The sequence below is a fragment of the Carcharodon carcharias genome, chromosome 8 (genome assembly GCF_017639515.1).
Source record: "Carcharodon carcharias isolate sCarCar2 chromosome 8, sCarCar2.pri, whole genome shotgun sequence".
Taxonomy (NCBI): Eukaryota; Metazoa; Chordata; class Chondrichthyes; order Lamniformes; family Lamnidae; genus Carcharodon; species Carcharodon carcharias.
The window spans coordinates 63,774,521-63,793,547 of NC_054474.1; the positions used below are offsets into that span (position 1 = coordinate 63,774,521).

The 19,027-nt window shown below is 39.4% G+C and overlaps 1 protein-coding gene across 6 annotated transcripts in view; it reads left to right on the forward strand.

Annotated features, from left to right (window-relative positions):
• Positions 1 to 862: 862 nt before the first annotated feature.
• The window catches only part of ppargc1b (peroxisome proliferator-activated receptor gamma, coactivator 1 beta), a 152,351-nt gene continuing 134,186 nt past the window's right edge, over positions 863 to 19,027 (forward strand). For 3 of the 6 annotated variants that reach the window (XM_041193572.1, XM_041193573.1, XM_041193577.1), the window contains exons 1-2: positions 875 to 975; positions 18,184 to 18,285. In XM_041193572.1, coding sequence (XP_041049506.1) covers positions 898 to 975; positions 18,184 to 18,285 — 180 coding nt within the window. In that variant the 5' untranslated portion in view covers positions 875 to 897. Of the gene's footprint in view, positions 976 to 18,183; positions 18,286 to 19,027 lie in introns of all 6 variants that reach the window. The other 3 variants (XM_041193574.1, XM_041193575.1, XM_041193576.1) reach the window with 3 other exon arrangements.

Here is a 19,027-nt window from a genome sequence, read left to right on the forward strand (position 1 = left end):
CATCCAAGCCTGATTCATAACAATAAGAATAAAATACAACATGGTAATGTGTAAAAGAAGTGTTTGTGTTCGTTTGTAGAATAATTATTTACACGTTGACAGGTGCACCCTTCCACCATGCAACATAGATCTATATATTGAGAGGATAAAGTCTACCTTATCATGTTTAAAAGATTTTACAGGTCCAGGGTGTATTTGATCATTGATTGTTTCTTTGGCTGTTTTTCTCTGGTTAAATCTATACTTCATTCTGCTGTCACTCTTGTATATCAACATGTGTCACTGAAGATCATATCACTGGTTTGCACAGGGACTTTTTGTTCAATTTCGCCCTTTCAATTATTTTTATTTATTTTATTTCCTGTGAGTTTTGGGGAGCCAATTCCATTTTTTTTTGAAATGTAAAGAGGAGGCACACCTGCTGATTGGCCTTCAGCCAATCCTGCACTCCTCCCTAACTCAAATAGGACTCGAAACGTCAACTGTGCTCTTCTCCATCGATGCTGCCAGACCTGCTGAGTTTTTCCAGGTATTTCTATTTTTGTTTTGCTCAAACAGTTGCAATGCTCTCGTCTTTCCACTTTTGAACAAACAAAACCTATCGCTCCCAGCTTCCTGGATGTCAGAGAAAACCAAATGTGCAACTCTAGCGGGCCATCCTTTTGAGGCAAGACAACCAAAATAAATCCCAGCTTTAAACAAAACATAGGAAAAGCAACAGTGCACACAGAGTGGTGCACTTACTTGCATGCTGCCACCATCTGGTGTAGCGAGACACCATACCAGTTGCAGTACCACTACTGTCCGCTAGCCTGCTCGGAGAGCAGCAGTGAGCTCACTGCCGGCTCCAGGGAGCACGGCGACCGTCACTCATTCTCACACACACACCACAGGAAGATGGCGGATTGCACGCTCACGGACGAGGACTTCTCTTTATTCGTCTTCAACTACCTGACAGAAAACGCAGAGTCTCAGGTAAGGAGCCGCGCTTTGCTTCCTCTGCCTTGCCTGCAAGTCGAGCTGGTTACTAACTACAGCTCGAGGTTTGGAGTGATTTCTTAGGGCGGCTGCCCGGCTCTCTCTCCCTCTGTGCAAAGTGCTATTTGTGTTGGAGAGAGAGAGAGGAAGCACCGGCTTCACGTGCGGATCTCGTGCTCGGAACTCGGGCAGCACCTGAGCGCCCGCTCGCGCCCCCGCTGACTGGTTACCTGCTGGTTGCCGGGTTACAATTGTTACAAATCAGGTGTCATTACCCGGGATCGCTTCATTCATTCATTCATTCCGGACACGTGGGTGCAGCAAGTTACAATCAATCTCGTCTATATTCTCCTTTTCACGGAGCCACGATCGCATCCAAAGTGCGCCTGCAGAAAGAAGAGGAAGAGGGGGAGGGGGGTGGAGGAGGTGGGTGAACCAAAAAAAAATCAACTTCTACTCTTGCTTTGATGGCCGATATTAGATACAGTGTTAAAGTCAGGTTCCTAGAGGGGGAGCAAAATAAAGATTTACACCATTTCCTCTTTTATAATTCTTGTATAACAGGGGAGCAGATGGACTCAGCAAGAAACCAGTTCGAGAGCTTGCGTAACTCGGGGCATTACTCAATATTTAATGTACATGTAATGGATCTCTAGGAGGGCAGATGATGGCAGCAAACTCCGGTTGGGACCACTTCAGGATGATGACATGTCGGAGCAGTCTCGTTATTTTTTTGCCCAAACTCGCGCCGTTCTCTTCTCAAGGCGCGTTTAACCCTGAATACCGTTTCCTTACAGAATCCCTGGCAGGGACAAGCATCTCACTTTGCTGATTCCGAATATGCACGTAGTTAAGAACTTGGGCAGTTTCTTGTATGTGATTCATAATGCGTTTAAAAATATATACCATTGCTGCAAGGGATTTCTTTCCTTGCATTTTAATCTGCAATGAATCGTCATGACACCCCCCCCACCCCAAAGAAAATCCCGAGAAATGCTAATACTATTTAGAATATTGTTTGAATACTATATCATGTACATTGCGTAAAGGCTGCGAGCACTGGTTATGAAAGACTGTTTGATAAGGTATCACATGAGGACTCGCTGCACCGACCAGTGCTGACGTCTCTGCTCTACTACTGGGAAGCCAGAATGAACTCGTTAGCACTGCATTTTTGGCACCTCTCGCTGCGCATCTCAAGCAGTGTGACCACTTAGAGGAGCTTACTTTGCAGAGATTAAAAAAAGACAAACCTCTTATTTTGATTACAGAATGTCAACTGTTGTAAATGTCTGCGGTTATGTCAGACGATCAGCCATTAAAGGTCATTCATTTAAAATGCTCAATCAAACTTGTAAATGCTGTTTTATGGCTCTTCGCAAAGAGCGAATTCAAATGCAAAATGAAACCGAGAAATTCCATTGCGTATAATGTGAGTATTTTTTTTGACACGTTATAACTTTCCAACGTCTGGCCTGATATATTTACGGTTTTAGGATAGGATGTGCCAAAGCTCTTTAATGGATCACCTCAGTGTGACCCTTGACACTGCCATCTAGTGTTACAAAGCTATTTTTGGTTATAGTTGCATATGGGTTGTAACACCAGCTGAGAGTAGCAATAACAGTATCTGCAGTCATTTCTTATTGAAACATTCATGTTAATGTACACATTAATACTGATATAGGCAGAGTAACAAAGTCAGGAGCAAGAGTTTCATGCTCAGGAATAAGCAGATAACATCCTTAATCGCTTTGGGGAAAAAGATCCTGAAATTACCACGTAATGTATCAGATATTAACTAAACTGAGAAAGATTGCACTTTTAAGTCAAATATTGCATTAGGTACTGGTAAATAAATTACATATCAAGTGGTTTTTTCTTAAGATCTGTTGATAAAATGTTGAAAAGTGAACTTTGACTGGACATAAACACTGTAGACTCGTTGTCAACCCTCTTGAACAACTTGTTATTCATATATTCCCAGAAAAGTGTGTCAGAGATCTTGAAACATCAATAGTAATACAAATATGAAAGCCCAGGTAAGAAGACTGTATCTTGCTGAAAATACCTTTTCCATGTTGGCTGTCTGCTAATGGAAGTTCCCAGAAATATCACAAGTGGATGCAGAACCTGGCATGAGAACAGCTTCAGGAGAATCAATAAACTGCTTCACAAATCAGATAATGACATTCCAACAGCTTGTGCACAAATTTTAACTTTTACTCCTTGACCTAGTTTGCTACTTTGTCATAAAGGACTTGGGAGCAGGAGTAGGCCATTCGGCCTTTTGAGCCTGCTCTGCCATTTGATAAGATCATGGCTGATCTGGCTGGTTTCAACTCCGCTTTCCTGTCGGGTCCCCCCCAACCCCAAACCCTAACCCATGACTCGCTTGTCTATCAAAAACCTATCTAACTCAGACATGAATAAATTCAATGACCCAGTCTCCACTGCTTCCTGGGGAAGATAATTCCACATACAAATGACCCTCTGAGAGAAAAATTTCTCATCTCCATGTTAAAAGGGAGACCTTTTATTAAATTGTATCCCCTAGTTCTAATCCCCCTCACAAGAGGAAACATCCCCTTGAAAATCAGTCCATCAAGTCCCCTCAGGATCTTACATGTTTGAATAAGATCACCTTTCTTTCTTTTAAACTCCAGTGGGTATAGGCCCAACCTGTTAAACCTTTCTTCAATAGATAAGCCCCTCATCTCAGAAATGAGCAGAGTGAGCCTTCTCCGAACTTGTTTCTAACGTAATTATATCCTTTTTCAAATAAGAAGACCAAAACTACACAGTATTCTAGATGTAGTCTCACCAAGGCCCTGTACAGCTGCAGTAAAATTCATACTTTTATATTCCATTCTCCTTGCAGTAAACACTAGCATTCCATTTGCCTACCTATTCACTTGCTGTACCACAGACTAATTTTTTGTGATTCATGGTACCAGAACACCTAGATCCCTATGTTCCTCTGAGCTCTGAAATCGCTCACTATTTAAACAGTATGCTGCATTCCTATTCTTCCCTGCCAAATTGGACAAGTTCACTTTTCCACATTGTACTCCGTCTGCCAAATTTTTGCCAATTCATTTAACCTACCTATATATATATATCCCTTTATAGACTTTACTCCTCTTGACAATTTCCTTTCCTACCTATGTTGGTTTTATTGGCAAATTTAGCTACCACACATTTGTCCCTTCATCTTTGTCATTAATATAGATTGTAAATAGTTGAGACCCTAGCACCCTTGTGGCACCCCACTAGTTGCAGCTTGCCAACCCAAAAAAGACCAACTTATCCGTACTCTGTTTCCTGTTAGTTAACCAATCCTTTATCCATGCTAATGTGTAGCTCCCTACACCGTGAGCTCTTGTGATGTGGCAAAGTTATCAAATGTCTTTTAGAAATCTAGGTACACCATATCTACAGTTTCCTCTTTATCTACCTTACTTGTTACTTCCTCAAAGAACTTTAATAAATTAGTTAAATAGTCGTATGGTAGTACACAACTTGAGTATTGCTGAAAACTGACATAAGCTTTTTGTCTTCAAGTCACACACCATCCTGGCTTGGGACTGTGTCGCCATTCCTTCACTACCACTGGATCAAAGTCCTGGAACTCCCCTCCTAACTGTCGGTGTACATCAGGTGGACTGCAGTTATTCAAGAAGGTGGTTCAGTACCACCTTCTCGAGGGCAATTAGAGACAAGCAACAAATGCTGGCCTTCTCAGCAACACACATATCCCATGAGAGTGTTCATCCCATGAAAGTGTATGAGAAGAGAGTACAGTATAAAGTTGTTGCTTTCCCTGATATTGGTATTCTTGCAAATGCGCTGATGAGTGCAAGACAAAAAGCTTTGACAAAATGTCTTTTTTCAGCAATACTCAAAATAGTTATGGCATGATTCCCTTTCACAAAGCCATGCTGACTCTGCCTGATTGCATTAGGATTTTCTAAATGCCCAGCTATAACCACCGTAATAAATGATTTTGGCAATTTCTTTATGAGTTTCTTATGGGTACACCACCCAAAAATTCCAGATTGTATTCTGTGGCCCTGTATTCTTTAAAAAGGGCACAGAAGCTCATCTTCATCCTCTGAACTATATTCATCTGCTGTCAAGTGCCAACGTGGAAAGTTTGAACAGAAGCCTGGAACTGCAAAGAGGCTATCAGATTGTTGAGGAGGAATGGGGAAAAATATAGAGACTGACCCTAACAACTGTCACAAGCAGTGATTGTGAGAAGGTGCCATGATCCTAGGATTCAATGATTAGAAGAGCATACCAACTGTGGGAGATCAGAAGAATTTTATTTAGCATCACAATCCCTTCAGATTCACCCCTTTGTTTACCAAGTATCTTCCCTGGAGAATAAGACCCCTATATTTAAACCTTGCTGTAGCTTACACTTGCAAGAAAGAAGCTGCAATCCTGCTGCACTTGTGAATCCCAGCTCTCACTACAATAAACATGGATTATATACATATGTCCAATATGGTCTTATGGTCTAATGTCCATCTGAGTGCAAAAACTATGCTTAGAGCTGGAAATATACCAGGCAATCTATGCCTTTGTGACCACTCCCTTCCTCCCAAATACATAAGTTAAGGCACACTACCCTAAAAAGATGGATGAGGTTGCATTAGTACCCTTTTCTAAATCACTGATTGGGCAGCAACTCAATTTCATGGCAAGGTAATATTGCTAAGATCCCACATTGCTTGTTCTTGTACACTCACGCCTCTAGAAGTAGGCTATTTCCTCCCTGCTATTTATTCAGCTGTGCAAAGTTGTCTGAGTATGAATGCCTAGCACCAAATTCAGTATATTCCCAAATAGCTAACACATGGAATAAATAATAACTCACCCTTAGAACCTTTAACATTCTAAGATGTAAATGGGAGACAATGGACTCTTGGCTAGAAATTGGCAAAGAAGATTTATGCGAGTTGACCAAAGTTGCAGTTAAAAAGAGAGAATTTGAGGAGATTTTGAGTGGAGAGATATAGCACGCTGCAAGGGTTTGGGAACAGAATGCAGGGTTGTGAAGGCTCAGTTATCAGTGGAGGGGAGAATCCCCTGGAGTTTGGACTCAGTGGTGGGTGCAAGCTGGGACATGGGACTGCAGGGTGCTTTCAAAGTAGGATGGGATGAGGCTTTCCAGAAATTTGTAAACCAGGATGAGGATTTTGATTTGTGCGCCAGGAACAGGAAGTCAATGGAGGTCACTGGCATGATGAGTTGGTGAAACTTAGCAGGACTTTGGATATGCTGGTGGAGCTCTGAAGCACTCTTACTCATATACTTTTTTTACTCTGTATCAATTTATTTATACCGTTCTTTCCATTAAAGCATGTGGCATCGCAGCTACACTAGCAACCAGTAGGCCTACTTTTTAAAAAAATATACAAAAATTTTCCTCATTGTTTCACAAAGCAAGTGACTTCAAAGTTGACTAGATTGCAGTTTAATACAGCTTTAAATCACACTGCAGCTGGGTTGAGATGGAAAGAATTAATGATTTAGAGGCACCAAGTAGGTCCTGCATATAAGTGACCTCTGATATCTTAGTGATAGAAACAGGAAATGCTAAGAAAGTTGTTATACTAAAATACAAACCTGTATCACACTTCCTAACATGCACTGCTACGGAGTTGAATTGCTTCTCCGCTGTCAGCAAGTTCTCTGCTTGCCCTACTTAATTTACCATAAAAGTAGAAACTAGATCAGTTGGAAGCAACACCAGTAGGGGGCCTAGGAACCATAACACTACACACGGCTCATTAGACAATCTGGAACCAAGAATAACATGTATGAAGAAAGGGATTGTTACCAACTTTTACTTATTATGAATCATGATGAGTAATAGCAGTATCAGTATCAAACTTTTAGAAAATTTTTAGTAATTTATGTTTTTGCCTAGTTAAACAATTACTTTTGTTTTCCTGATCTAGATGTACTAACTTTTGAGGATTTTTTTTGTCCTTGAGTAGACTTTAACATAGTGGCAGGTTGTTTTTGTTGTGATATCTGGCAGGGGAGCCCAGAGGTTTGCACCACAGACAAACAAAACAAATACACCTACTGCCACTTCTGTGTAATTTAGGTGAAATAATCAAAAGACAAGATGAAAAAGAATTGGTTTGTTTGTCCAACTTTCGATATACCTTCACTGTAGATGGCTTTAATGCAAAATATAGAAAGAGCATGTGACTATGTCTGACTTTCTGGTTATCTGTGTGGAAAGTTTACTAGTTTAGTTCTGCAATTAACCATTTGTGATCTCTTCTGGCTCTGTTATAACAATGAATTTTTTGAAGTGTTATGTCGCTGGATTCTAGCTTTGATATGTCTCATCTCATCTAAAATTTAACATGCTTCTTGGTATGCATATGATGTTCATGTTGCTAGATGAAGGAAGTGTGTATAGACAAACAATAACCTCGATGTTTTGATGGCAGCTTGCATGTGACACAATTGGATTAAACATGCCACATGTTGTTGAGTGGAATGCACTACCCTGTTGTGGGTGTTTTTTGGATAAATATGGGTAACTTGCTATACATCTCAATACTGCAAAAACTGAGGTGAGGTAGGTAGCTCCATGCTTCAGTTTTTTTTATTCTTTCATGGGATGAGAGTGTTGCTGGCAAGGCTAGCATTTGTTCCTTGTCTCTAATTGCCCTCGAGAAGGTGGTACCGAACTACCTTCTTGAATCACTGCATCCATCTGGTGTACACCTGCAGTTAGGAAGGGAGTTCCAGGACTTTGACCCAGCGATAGTGAAGGAACGGCAACATAGTTCCAAACTGGGATGGTGTGTGGCTTCGAGCGGAACTTCCTGGTGGTGGTGTTCTCATGTATCTGCTGCCCTTATCCGTCTAGGTGGTAGAGATTGTGGGTTCAGAAGGTGTTGTCAAAGGAACCTTGGTGAGTTACTGCAGTGCATCTTGTAGATGGTACACATTGCTGCCACTGTGCGCCCGTGGTGGAGGGAGTGAATGTTTGAGGTGGTGAATTGGGTGCCAATCAAGCAGGCTGCTTCATCCTGGATGGTATTGATTTTCTTGAATGTTGTTGGACCCGCACTCACCCAGGTAAATGGAGAGTATTTGTTTTGCTGAAACGTTCTCTTTGAAGGCAGTTCTTGAGTACATGAAAATTTACCTTTTCTTGGTTCACATATTTGCCATTATGGAAAAAAAGAATGATGAGCTAAAGGATTTAATTTTGCCACAGCCACAACAAAAATAACAACTTGTATTACCTTTAGCACTTCACGGGAGAATTGCCAAACAAAATTTTCCCAAGCCTCAAACTGAGATATTAGGGCAGGTGACCAAAAGTCTGGCCAATGAGGTAGGTCTTAAGGAGTGTCTTAAAGGAGGAGAGAGGAAGAGAGGCAATGAGGTTCAGAAAAGGAATTCCAGAGCTTAGGGCCTTGGCAGCTGAAGGACACCAGTGGAGCAATTAAAATTGGAGATTCTCAAGAGACTAGAGTTGGAGGAGTTCAAGTATTTTGGAGGTTGTAAAGCTAGAGGTTATTCAAGATTGGGGTTGGGTGCGAGGCCATGGAGAGATTTAAAAACAAAGGATTTTTAAAATTAAGGCATTTCTTAACTGGGATTCAGTGTGGGTTAGTGAGAACAGGAATGATGGGTGAATGAGACTTGGTGCAAGCATACCCTAGGATTTCAGCAACGCATCTGCATTCGCATTAATTTGAATACTGTCAGTCGTGCCGTGCAACAGATTTTAAATGGCATATTCAGGTTGTGAAATGCAGTTTGAAATCATCTTGGTGGAATTACTACATCAATACACTGATGGACAGATAGGTTTTAAAGGTCAGAGAGATCATTGAATCCATAATGAATTCTCAAATGTTCTTGAAACAATTTAGACTAATGCATAATGTATCAGGTAACATATTGCTTAACTCAGTCAGAGAAACTTAGGTTGGGATATTTACAGTGACTGCCAAGAAATTTGAGTGACCATTTGCTCAAGCATTCTAGGCCTATAATGTAAAAGCCACTTTTTTTAATGTATGTCACATAAAAGGAAGTTATATTGAAAATAGTTGGGTCTCTATATTCTTCACAGTAATCTGCTTGAAAAGAAGGTTTAAAATACTTGCATCCAAATCCAAATGGAAGATTAAGATTCAAATTTGTGAAAAGTGTGAAAAATTGAGGCTACTTCACCCACATTTCACGGGTGCAGGGTAGGGGAGAGGAAGTTTGGCTTGTGTTCAATGTGACGTTAGTTCAGAGATTTCTTGCCCCAGGCATCAGATCATCACACAATTGACAATTTTACTCTGAGGGCCTAAGGATAGTTACAGAGAGTGGCAAAGCTCACAGCGGAGTACCTTGATTGTTCTTCTAAGACTGAGGTGAAGGCATGTTGTTGGGGCATTCATTTTAGTTGTTAGCACAATTTCTAAATCCAGTGAATTCTGAGACTTAATTGGTCTCAGCTTCTCTTGCAGAGCTATATTTATGAACATGTTGAAGCATTAGACAGGAAAAGACCTATTGCTCCATCCATCTGACCACACAGTTGTGAAATCTATGCATCATAATGCATATACTTTTCAACCCACCTGTGCCCATGTGTTCTTTTGCAAGAAAAAAACATTCAAGCCCAGTTAATTGGGGGAACAAAAACTGGAAAATTTGCCTCCACTCCTTTAGGCGATTAGAGCTAGTCCAGGATACCACATTAGCCCTGACTTACATTATGAACCACCTAATTGCACGAGATGATCTTCACCTCAGCTAAAAACAAGGCCAGCTCTTGGAATACAGCTAATCACTATTCCTGGATGAGCCAGCAAACAATTGCACAGGTCAAGTAATTGCTGGAAAGAGAAGAGCTGTCCAACATCGAACCTAGTTCAGCCCTCACATAACTTGAAAGTGTAACGCTTGGTCATTGCTAACCTATACGGTCTAAATAATTAGTCTACATACACATAATCTAGCCCCTTCATTGTTTTATAAATCTTGATCAAATCGCCCCCAACTGAAGCATCCCTAAAGTATAGAGACCCAGCTAATTGAATTTATTTGGGTCACTAAAATGCTTTTGAAGGGCTAGTTAGCTTAGCTAAACAGTTAGTGTTTTAGAATAACAGCAACAGTGCAGGTTTGATCCCTGTTCCAGCTGGGGTAGACTTGGGCCTGCCTCATTGCCCTGCCCTGAGTAAAATAATCTGTGGTTCAATGATCCTCAAATAATTGAGGATGCTACTTGAAGAAGAGTGTTTTAACCAATAGTTGCATTGCATCATAAAAGTGGTATAATGTGCATTTGCTGCTTTAGAAATAGAAATATAATTCGGTTTGCACGAGCAGTTTTCAGAAGTAGTGGGAGCCCATCTTTTCTTCCTCAAATGCTGACATCAAAACCTTGATAATGCTTTGTTGCAACATGAGTTTGAAAAGGACTAAAAGAGACTGACATACAATTTCTTACAAAGGGGATAATAATAGTGTATTAATTAGTAAATATTACCTGTAGGAGCAGATCCCTGCTTCCCTATTTTACCCAGTTTCACAATCGATTCAGGGATTGAGACAGTCCTGTTTAGTTTGTTTTTGGCATTCAATACAGTGGACGTATTGTGGTATGAACATGTGACTGACAACTCCTTTAGTTTGGAAGTCTGTTGCAGCTGTGTTGCATAAGTATTCTGTGTGCAGTTTGATCATGTGCCATACTAGTCTGCTGACCACACTTATTCCATATATGCTCTGGCAGATCAAGGAATCCTAGATATCTTCAAAAAATTCTTTCCACAGTTCTTATCTCCATTTTTGGTTGTTCTTCTCATCCATGCTTTTGTTACATTCAGACTTGACTATTCCAGTGTATTTCTGGCTGACCTCCCGTGTTCTACCCTCCATAAAGTTGAGGTAATCTACTGGCCATGTCCTAATTTGCAGCAAGTTCACCCATCAACTCTCTACTCGCTGACATATATTGGTTTCCGGTTAAGCAACACCTCGATTTTTAAAATGTTCATTTCTGTTTTTAAGCTCCTCCTTGGCTTCTCCCTTTCCTACCTCTCTAATTTTTCACAGACCTACGGCCTTCTGGAATATCTGCACTTCTCCAAGTCTGGTCTCTGAAGCATCCCTGATTTTAATCACTCCACCACTGGCGATTCTGTCTTCATTTGCCAAGGCCCTACACTCTGGAATAGCTACTCCCTCCCCCGCTCCTACCCCCACAAAGCTCTTCACCTGTCTTCCTCACATTCCTCTTTTAAGACACTCTAGACCTGCCTCTTTTACGAAGCTTTTGGCCAGCAGCTGCATACCTTCTTGTGGGACTCAGTATCAAATATTTGTTGGCAACCCTCCTGTGAAATACACTGGGACATTTCACCACATTAAAGATGCTACACAGAACAAGTTATTGTTCCATTTAACTGCATCTTTGTTAGACATGCATACCTATGTTTTGCACAAATCGCTAATAGCATGAAGCTAAGAGCATGGTACAGCAAAATTTATTGGAAGTGACTATTACTAGTTCATTGATTCCTGTGTTTAGAAGTAATGATTTTCGGTTGTATGATAATCACTAAGATGCACTTTGACATATGTAAGACCAATAGTAACATTATCAGCTGCAAAGGAAGTAAAGTGACAATTATTTCATTGAAAAATTCAAATTCCTTGTTTCCACCCCCCCCTCCCAATTTCTGACATGCCTTTGTTAGTTATTTTCTTCTTGTGTTGCAGGAGTGTGTGTGTGTGTGTGTGTGTGTGTGTGTGTGTGTGTGTGTGTGTGTGTGTGTGTGTGTGTGTGTGTGTGGGGGGGGGGGGTGGATGGGGGATGGGGTGGGGGTGGAGTGTAGAATGAATAACTTGTTTGTGAGTCCCTGTTGGTGCCTCTATGTAGCTGGCCTTACTTTCCTTGAACTCCCTTTGGGTAGCACCATGCAATTCCTATGCTCTGTACCTCTGCCAAACAGGCCAGTTATGAGCAGGAAGTCAGAGTGAAGGAATATTTGATACTAAACATTCAGCAATGCACTATAGCACAAGATTGCTTTATTTTAAGTCATGTTCTTGACACCATTTCATACGGAATACTTCAAACAAAACCATGCCTTCAGCAATAATTTTAAAAATGGTTATTAGGTATCTAAAACTATGTACTGAATCACATGTTGAATGTCATTTCAGCACAGCTTCAGACTTGTTTCTTTACCTGAGTTTTTTTTTGAAAGGACCTGCTTCTTTCAAAGCTGTAAGCTTTCTGACCAAGAAGCCATGTTCCGTGCTGTTCAACTTATGCACAATTATAAAACTACTGTACAAGTAATCAATGCTATGATACATGAATGTTGGACATTTATTATAGTTGAAATTTTCTCCATTGCTGTGAAATTTTAAACTGTCAGTAAGTTGCGAGAACTGATGATGGTGACAGTGAATGTGGACTTGCCAACATTGTGATCACCCTGAGGACAAAAGGAAAAACAAATTGTGGGTTTGAGTCCACCAAATCTGTTTACATCAATAGTGTCTGAAGTAGTTCTGGGATGTCTGCAGGACATAATAAGGTGCTATACCTTATTCTATACCTTATTCTTTGCATGTTCTTTCATTTCATTCTTGGGATTACTTCCTAATGAAAGGTTAGCTGTCACCACAAATGTTTCATTGTATCAGGTACTGTCTGGTTATAACTGTAAGATTTTCATGAACAGAGCAATACATTGTCACATAGTTAATATATGGTAAGCTTTTATTGCACTGTTCATACTATCAAAATCTGTTGTCATTTTTCCATGAAGTAATATTTATTCCCTACATAATTACCTACCTTGTAGTGGATGTATTACAACATCAGTAAGGACAGTGACAACTTTTGTTCCTGGTGTTTCCACTAAATGTCTGGTAAGTGTTTTGTCTTGCGATTTCCTTAGTGGTCGGATTCTTTCTCATTATGAATGTAGCAATATGCTTTTAATGTTTTCACTTAATTCTATCCTCTCCTGAAGGGGCCTAATCATGATTGGGTAGTGCAAGGGTTGGCCACGCCTTGTCTCTGTCACCTCCTCAAGCCCCAAAACTCTTGGAACTCTATGCTCCTCTCAGCCTGGCCTCTTGCATATCTACCATTGCTTGCCATGCCTTCAGCTGTGTAGCCACTAGGCTCCGGAATTGCCTCACTAAGCTTCACTGCCTCTCTACCTCTCTTTCCTCCTTTAAGACACTCCTTAAAATGTACCTCGTGACCTGTCCTAATATCTTCTTATGTGGTGTGTTTGATAATGCTCCAATGAAGTGCCTTTGGACATTTTACTATGTTTAAGATGCTCTATAGATGCAAGTTGTTGTTGCTTCACCGCTGACTACTTTCAGATCTGAAAATATCTTGGGTATTGATAGCGCTGTTTGACTAAAACTAACCTTGTCCTCATTTGAAGTTCACAAAAATAACAGGAAAAGTCTTTATATATTGGGGAGCCATGACTTTCTTCCATACCAATCCAGGGTGCTGAGGAAATTATACTGGTGAAATAAGTTAATTTAGCACAGATGGGAATTGGACCTGGGTATTTCTTGCCTATTAGTGAACACCAAACAATAGTGTTTTTACACATAGCCATTAGAGAAGATCTCTTAGTTTCAAATGCTTGCTTCCGCGTGAGAAGAGAAGCTGTTGTAGATAAAAGCTCTTCATACTGTTCTTTTAGATTACCACAGTTTGAATTTATACATGTTTTAAATTTAATTTATTTTGTGCTAAAGGGCAAGATGCCAATTTTGGGGAATGGAGCACTCCTTATTTCCCAAGTCAGTATCAAGCACTCCCAGGTCAAACAGAACACAGCCAATTTTTTTTCATTCATTGATGGGATATGGGCATTCCTGGCAAGAACTGCATTTATTGTTCACGCCTGTACAACTGAGTGGCTCGCCAAGTAAATCCGAGTGCAGTTAATAATTAACCACATTGCTGTTGGTCTGGAATGATGTAGAGACCAGACCAGGTAAGGTTGGTAGATTTCCCTCCTTAAAGGACATTAGTGAATCAGATAGGTTTTTATGTTGACATGGTCAGCATGACTTATGCTAGCTTTTGATTCCAGATTTATTTAATTAATTGAATTTTAGTTTTCCAGCTGCTGTTGTGGGATTTAAACTCATGTCTCTGGATTGTTAGTCCAGTAACATAACCACAATGCTGCCATAATTCCGGGCAAAGCTTCCAACCTCAAACTCACTTGCCACAATGGTGTTTTTGCATTGTCCACAACTAACCTTTGGGCTGCCTGAAAGACATTATTAATAAGAGCCAAATTAGGGGCGATTTGTGACCAGATCTATGCCAACTGGCAACTAACTTAAGATTGCCTAAACTCATTATACATATGACTCTCTACTGCCAACAGACAGAGGAAACTGTTATTTTAGTACTCTGTTCTGGCATCTAACCCACTTGACCATCTCTTTTGTCAGCAAAAATGGGTCAGCATTTCAAGTAACATTATTCCCACAACCATCTAAAATTTCCACACACACTTCCCTTTCTGTTTGTTTTTTTTCATTTCTCCCCCTCTTTTCTAGCCCTCATTTCTCATGTAAAAGAGCCTGTTGTGAAGCAGCTCCTAAACCTATGGCAGATAATGTTTGTGAAGTAATTATTGTGTACTAGTCATTTGGATGGTGACAAGTTTTCTTCCCGTAACTGAAGAAATGCTTTACATTTACCCTGTGCCCCTTTCAATCACTTTGTCAGGAACTTGCTACTAAGGAGGTAATGGGGATAAATTTGCATCAAACCCATAAATACGAGCACAAAGTAATCTTATAGTGCCATTATTATGTAGAAACAGGAGTAGCCCAGTGAGCCATTTAAGTTTGTTTCCACATTCAGTTAGATCATGGCTGCTCTGTGCCTTAACTCCACTTTCTCATCTTTGATCCATATCTCTTGATACCTTTACTCATAAAAATCTGTCAATCTGTCTTAAAACTTTAAGTTAACCTAGAGCCTACAGCCTTTTGGGGAGAAAATTCCTTGTTTCCACTATTTTTTGTGCAAAATAAGTGCATCCTGATTTTACTCCTGAATAGCCTGTCCCTAATTTTAAGTGAAGTTCTTTCAAGATCATTTACTGAAGGCAGTACCTTACTACTGCAATATCATTCAGGCATTTTCATCGTTTTAACACTGACAATAACTGTGGCCATTTTAAAATTTGTACATTTTATGTTTTTGGAGAAATATAGTGATCTGTACTTGCATTCTAAGAATGCTGTAAGCAGCTGGCTGTTGGTACATCAGGTTGCTAAATTTTAATAACTTGTGTAGGTTGCAGGACGACAACCAGTAGATCAAGATCTACATAAATGTCAAAAGCATTGAAGGACTAGTTCAGGATTGGCATTTGCATTAGCTTGCTCCTGATTTTCTTTTAACAAAAAATATATACATATATAGATGGTAGCATTGTGGTAATACCACTGTTATCCAGAGGCCCAGGCTAATGCTCTGAGCACAAGCGTTCAAACCCCACCACAGCAACTAGTGGGATTTGAATTCAATTAATAAATCTGGAATTATAAAGCTCGTTTCAGTAATGCTGACCATGAAACTATCATTGATTGTTGTAAAGACACATCTGGTTCATTAATGTTCTTTAGGGAAGGAAATCTGCTGTTCTTACCTGGTCTGGCCTGCATGTGACTCCAGACTCTCAGCAATGTGGTTGATTCTTAACTGCCCTCTGAAATGTTCAGTTCAAGAGCAATTGAGAATAGGCAACAAATGCTGACTTTGCCAGTGCCACCCACATCTCATGAAAGTATAAAGAAAAAAGAATACTGAAAGATTCAGTTTGGAAGAGGTAGAAAGAGATTGTGTTTCTCCTGTGTGATATTCTTGGGAGTAGGGAGTTGAGTGATTTCTACAAGAGGTTTTATTTGAGAGATCTTTTCTCATGGGAATTTCTAACCGGGGAGGAGGTTGTCCTGTACATAAATAAACCGAGTACTGTAATGGGATATAACCAGGAATATGCATCTGTTCGGGCTGGATAACTTATAGAAATCATTCATGTTTTGTCGTTGATTGCCAGATTACCAGGCTATTTAATCAGTACAATATTTTCTTGCAGTACTATGGATGTAGCCATTGCAAACATTTTCAAATGAAATTTACCCAATGTAGTATTTTTGTAGACATTAGATGATTCAGCTGAATAACATTGCAATCTTTGATATGTTTATTTGGTATGTTAATTTCATAAATTTTTCCTTTTCTGTTTCATATTTTCGGACCCATACTTAATTGATGCAGCCATGCAAATGAAATGCAAGTTATGAATAGACTGAGATGTCATTTTTTATGATGCTGGGTGCTTGTATAAGAGTAATTGTGTAAACAAAGAGATTAATCGAGATAATTTTAGGGGTAGCCCTGTAATCCAACCTAATATTAAATAGGTTAAAAGTAAGGTGTAGAAGGAAAGCCTTTTCAAAGTTTGGCAGAGTTGGTTCACTAATGCCATATAGTATATTTCTGTACTGGTGAAATTCTCACTCAGTTGTCTGCTGGAAAGTTAATCTTGGAGAGATGGTTTCACCCGGTAACTGTTTAATTTTTAAATTGAATTTTTATCATCCTTAGTTCTATTTCACCATCATAGTTGATGTGATGGGCTCTAAACTTACAGTTTGTCTCTGAGACAAATTGTCTACAACTTGCTGAGCTTGACCTAAGATGGTGTCTTTTCCCACTGCTCCGGATTTATACTTTGGAAGCTGACAAGAGCTTTTTTGAAACCAAGATGAAGAGATTCCACTGGTGTACAACAATGGCATTATCTGGGCAGAGACGCCTCCAGGCATTGCCAATGACATGTGATCCAATGAGTTAATTTTATTATGGTTCAAACCTTTCTTTTATTGAAGTTAGAATGCATTAGGAAGAACTTTAATGTACACTGGAGGTACTTGAGCAAAATGTACCGTACATCGGCAACTTGGACAAAGCAAGATCTCTACAACAGCAAATGAAGGAATGAAAAGACAACCTGTTTCTGGGATTTATTTGAAAGAGTAGTGTTGGCTAAGGCGCTGGGAGCACTTTCTGCTCTTCAAATATTTTCATTGCATCTTTTATGTGTACTTGAGCAGACAGACAAGGCTGCATTTTAACTATTTTACAGATGATACCTTTTGAGATTGCAACACTTCTTCAATACTTCACTGAAATGTCAACCTAGTTTATGCTACAGCCTTCTTGCTTGGAGGCAAGAGTACTACCAACTGCCATGCTTTCAGCCAAGAAGGAATACAAAATAAATCTGACTATCAGTACTTTAAAATCTGGAATGAGCTATCCTTAGAATTAGTATCATGTTTACTTTGTGGCTGTTTAGAACTTTTAACAATTATTTTAACTGAAGCGAACAGTGATCATCAGTGAGTTTTCTTTGAATGTGATGATAACACCTATTGTCTGCTACCATAATATTATCAGGAGTACTGGCTTGCCGTTGAATTATGTTCAGTTGAGACCTGGACCAAAATTGTACACACAAGGTGCATTCGGATTGGTAATATTTTGTCTTGTAATTGTCACCAATAAAAATGTCAGTTAAACCATCAAAGGGAACAAATCAAAAACTTCAGAAATGTCTCATTTTTATATATTTTTTAAAATAATGCTTCTAAGAAGTGTAAGAAAGTAATGCAAGGTAAATATAGCTACCTTGTAGTGATGTCTTGGGGAATAAGATTTTATACTTTATTGAAAGGCTTTGTGGCAAAGAGGAGATTATAGGTTCCAAACAGCAGGATTGGGCATAAATTAACTATTTCAAAACTCAAGCAGTTTGTGGATGACTGATTCAAAACAATAATAAAGTCCACAAAGCAAAGACAAAGGTGTAGATATGCCTTTGAAATAATTGAATACAACAGAAGGTCCTACTTTTCAACCTTGCAATAATTGTATTGTGCTAAGTTTATTTTACAACATTTCACATTTGATATAAACTCTCAGTTATAGAACAGGTGAACATGGTGGAGATGCCAAAGTATTGTGTAGCATCTAAATTTATATTTTGTGTTAATTCACTCTTATTAACGTTCCAAAGCAAACATAAAAATGCAGCAATTAAAACAAAAACAATCTCTGGGGTGCAGTACCCAGAATTGTGTATTTGCAGATCCCGCTTTTATAACCACACAGATAATTCCTTCAAATCAAGAATGAAGACTGTAAGGAAGGAGGAGAAAGATGATAAGGTGGGTTGTATTGACATTGGATATTTACAACTTACATGGAATGAAAGAGCTAGAAAATAAATAATAAGAAGAAGCCACCCCAATTAGTGAAGCTCTACCAATCTACCTCAACTAGAAGGTTGTCCCTTTCATTTAAACAACACAAAAGGATAAAATAGCCAAGAAATAGGCCACGGCTTTTTCCTCTCCCTTAGCTATCCTTTTCTCCTCCAGCTTCACAAAAACAAGAGCGTCCAAAAATTTGAAACACTAATGACCTGCAAACTGAAACATGTCAAATGCACAGGGGCACTGCATAATGTGGTGGAAGGGAGTAAGTAAGTAAAGCAGGTTGGCTGCTTAGTCAATCTGCAGACATTACATTGGTCTACAACTAACTACTCTCTCACTGTGCCATTTCTCCCTGTGCAACACAAAAATGTGACCAGATGCAGAGCACCATGGAGTCCTCTAATATTCAGCACAATGGGAATATAAGAGCTGCTCAATCACAGGATGGTTCTGTAGATGATTCATGTAACATTATTTCCTCACCAACATCTACATAAAAATAGATTTAATTATTTAAAACAATCTAGGTCAATTATGAACTTGTAATATAGCTCATTTATGTTCAAATTAAAAATAAAGTGAAGTTTAAAAATAAAGTCTAGTTAAATTAAATGTTTTCCTTCAATAATTTCCTAGCATTTTATTCCTTTAGTACAAAAACTTTTTTCTTTCCCTCTCTCTCATTAAAAGT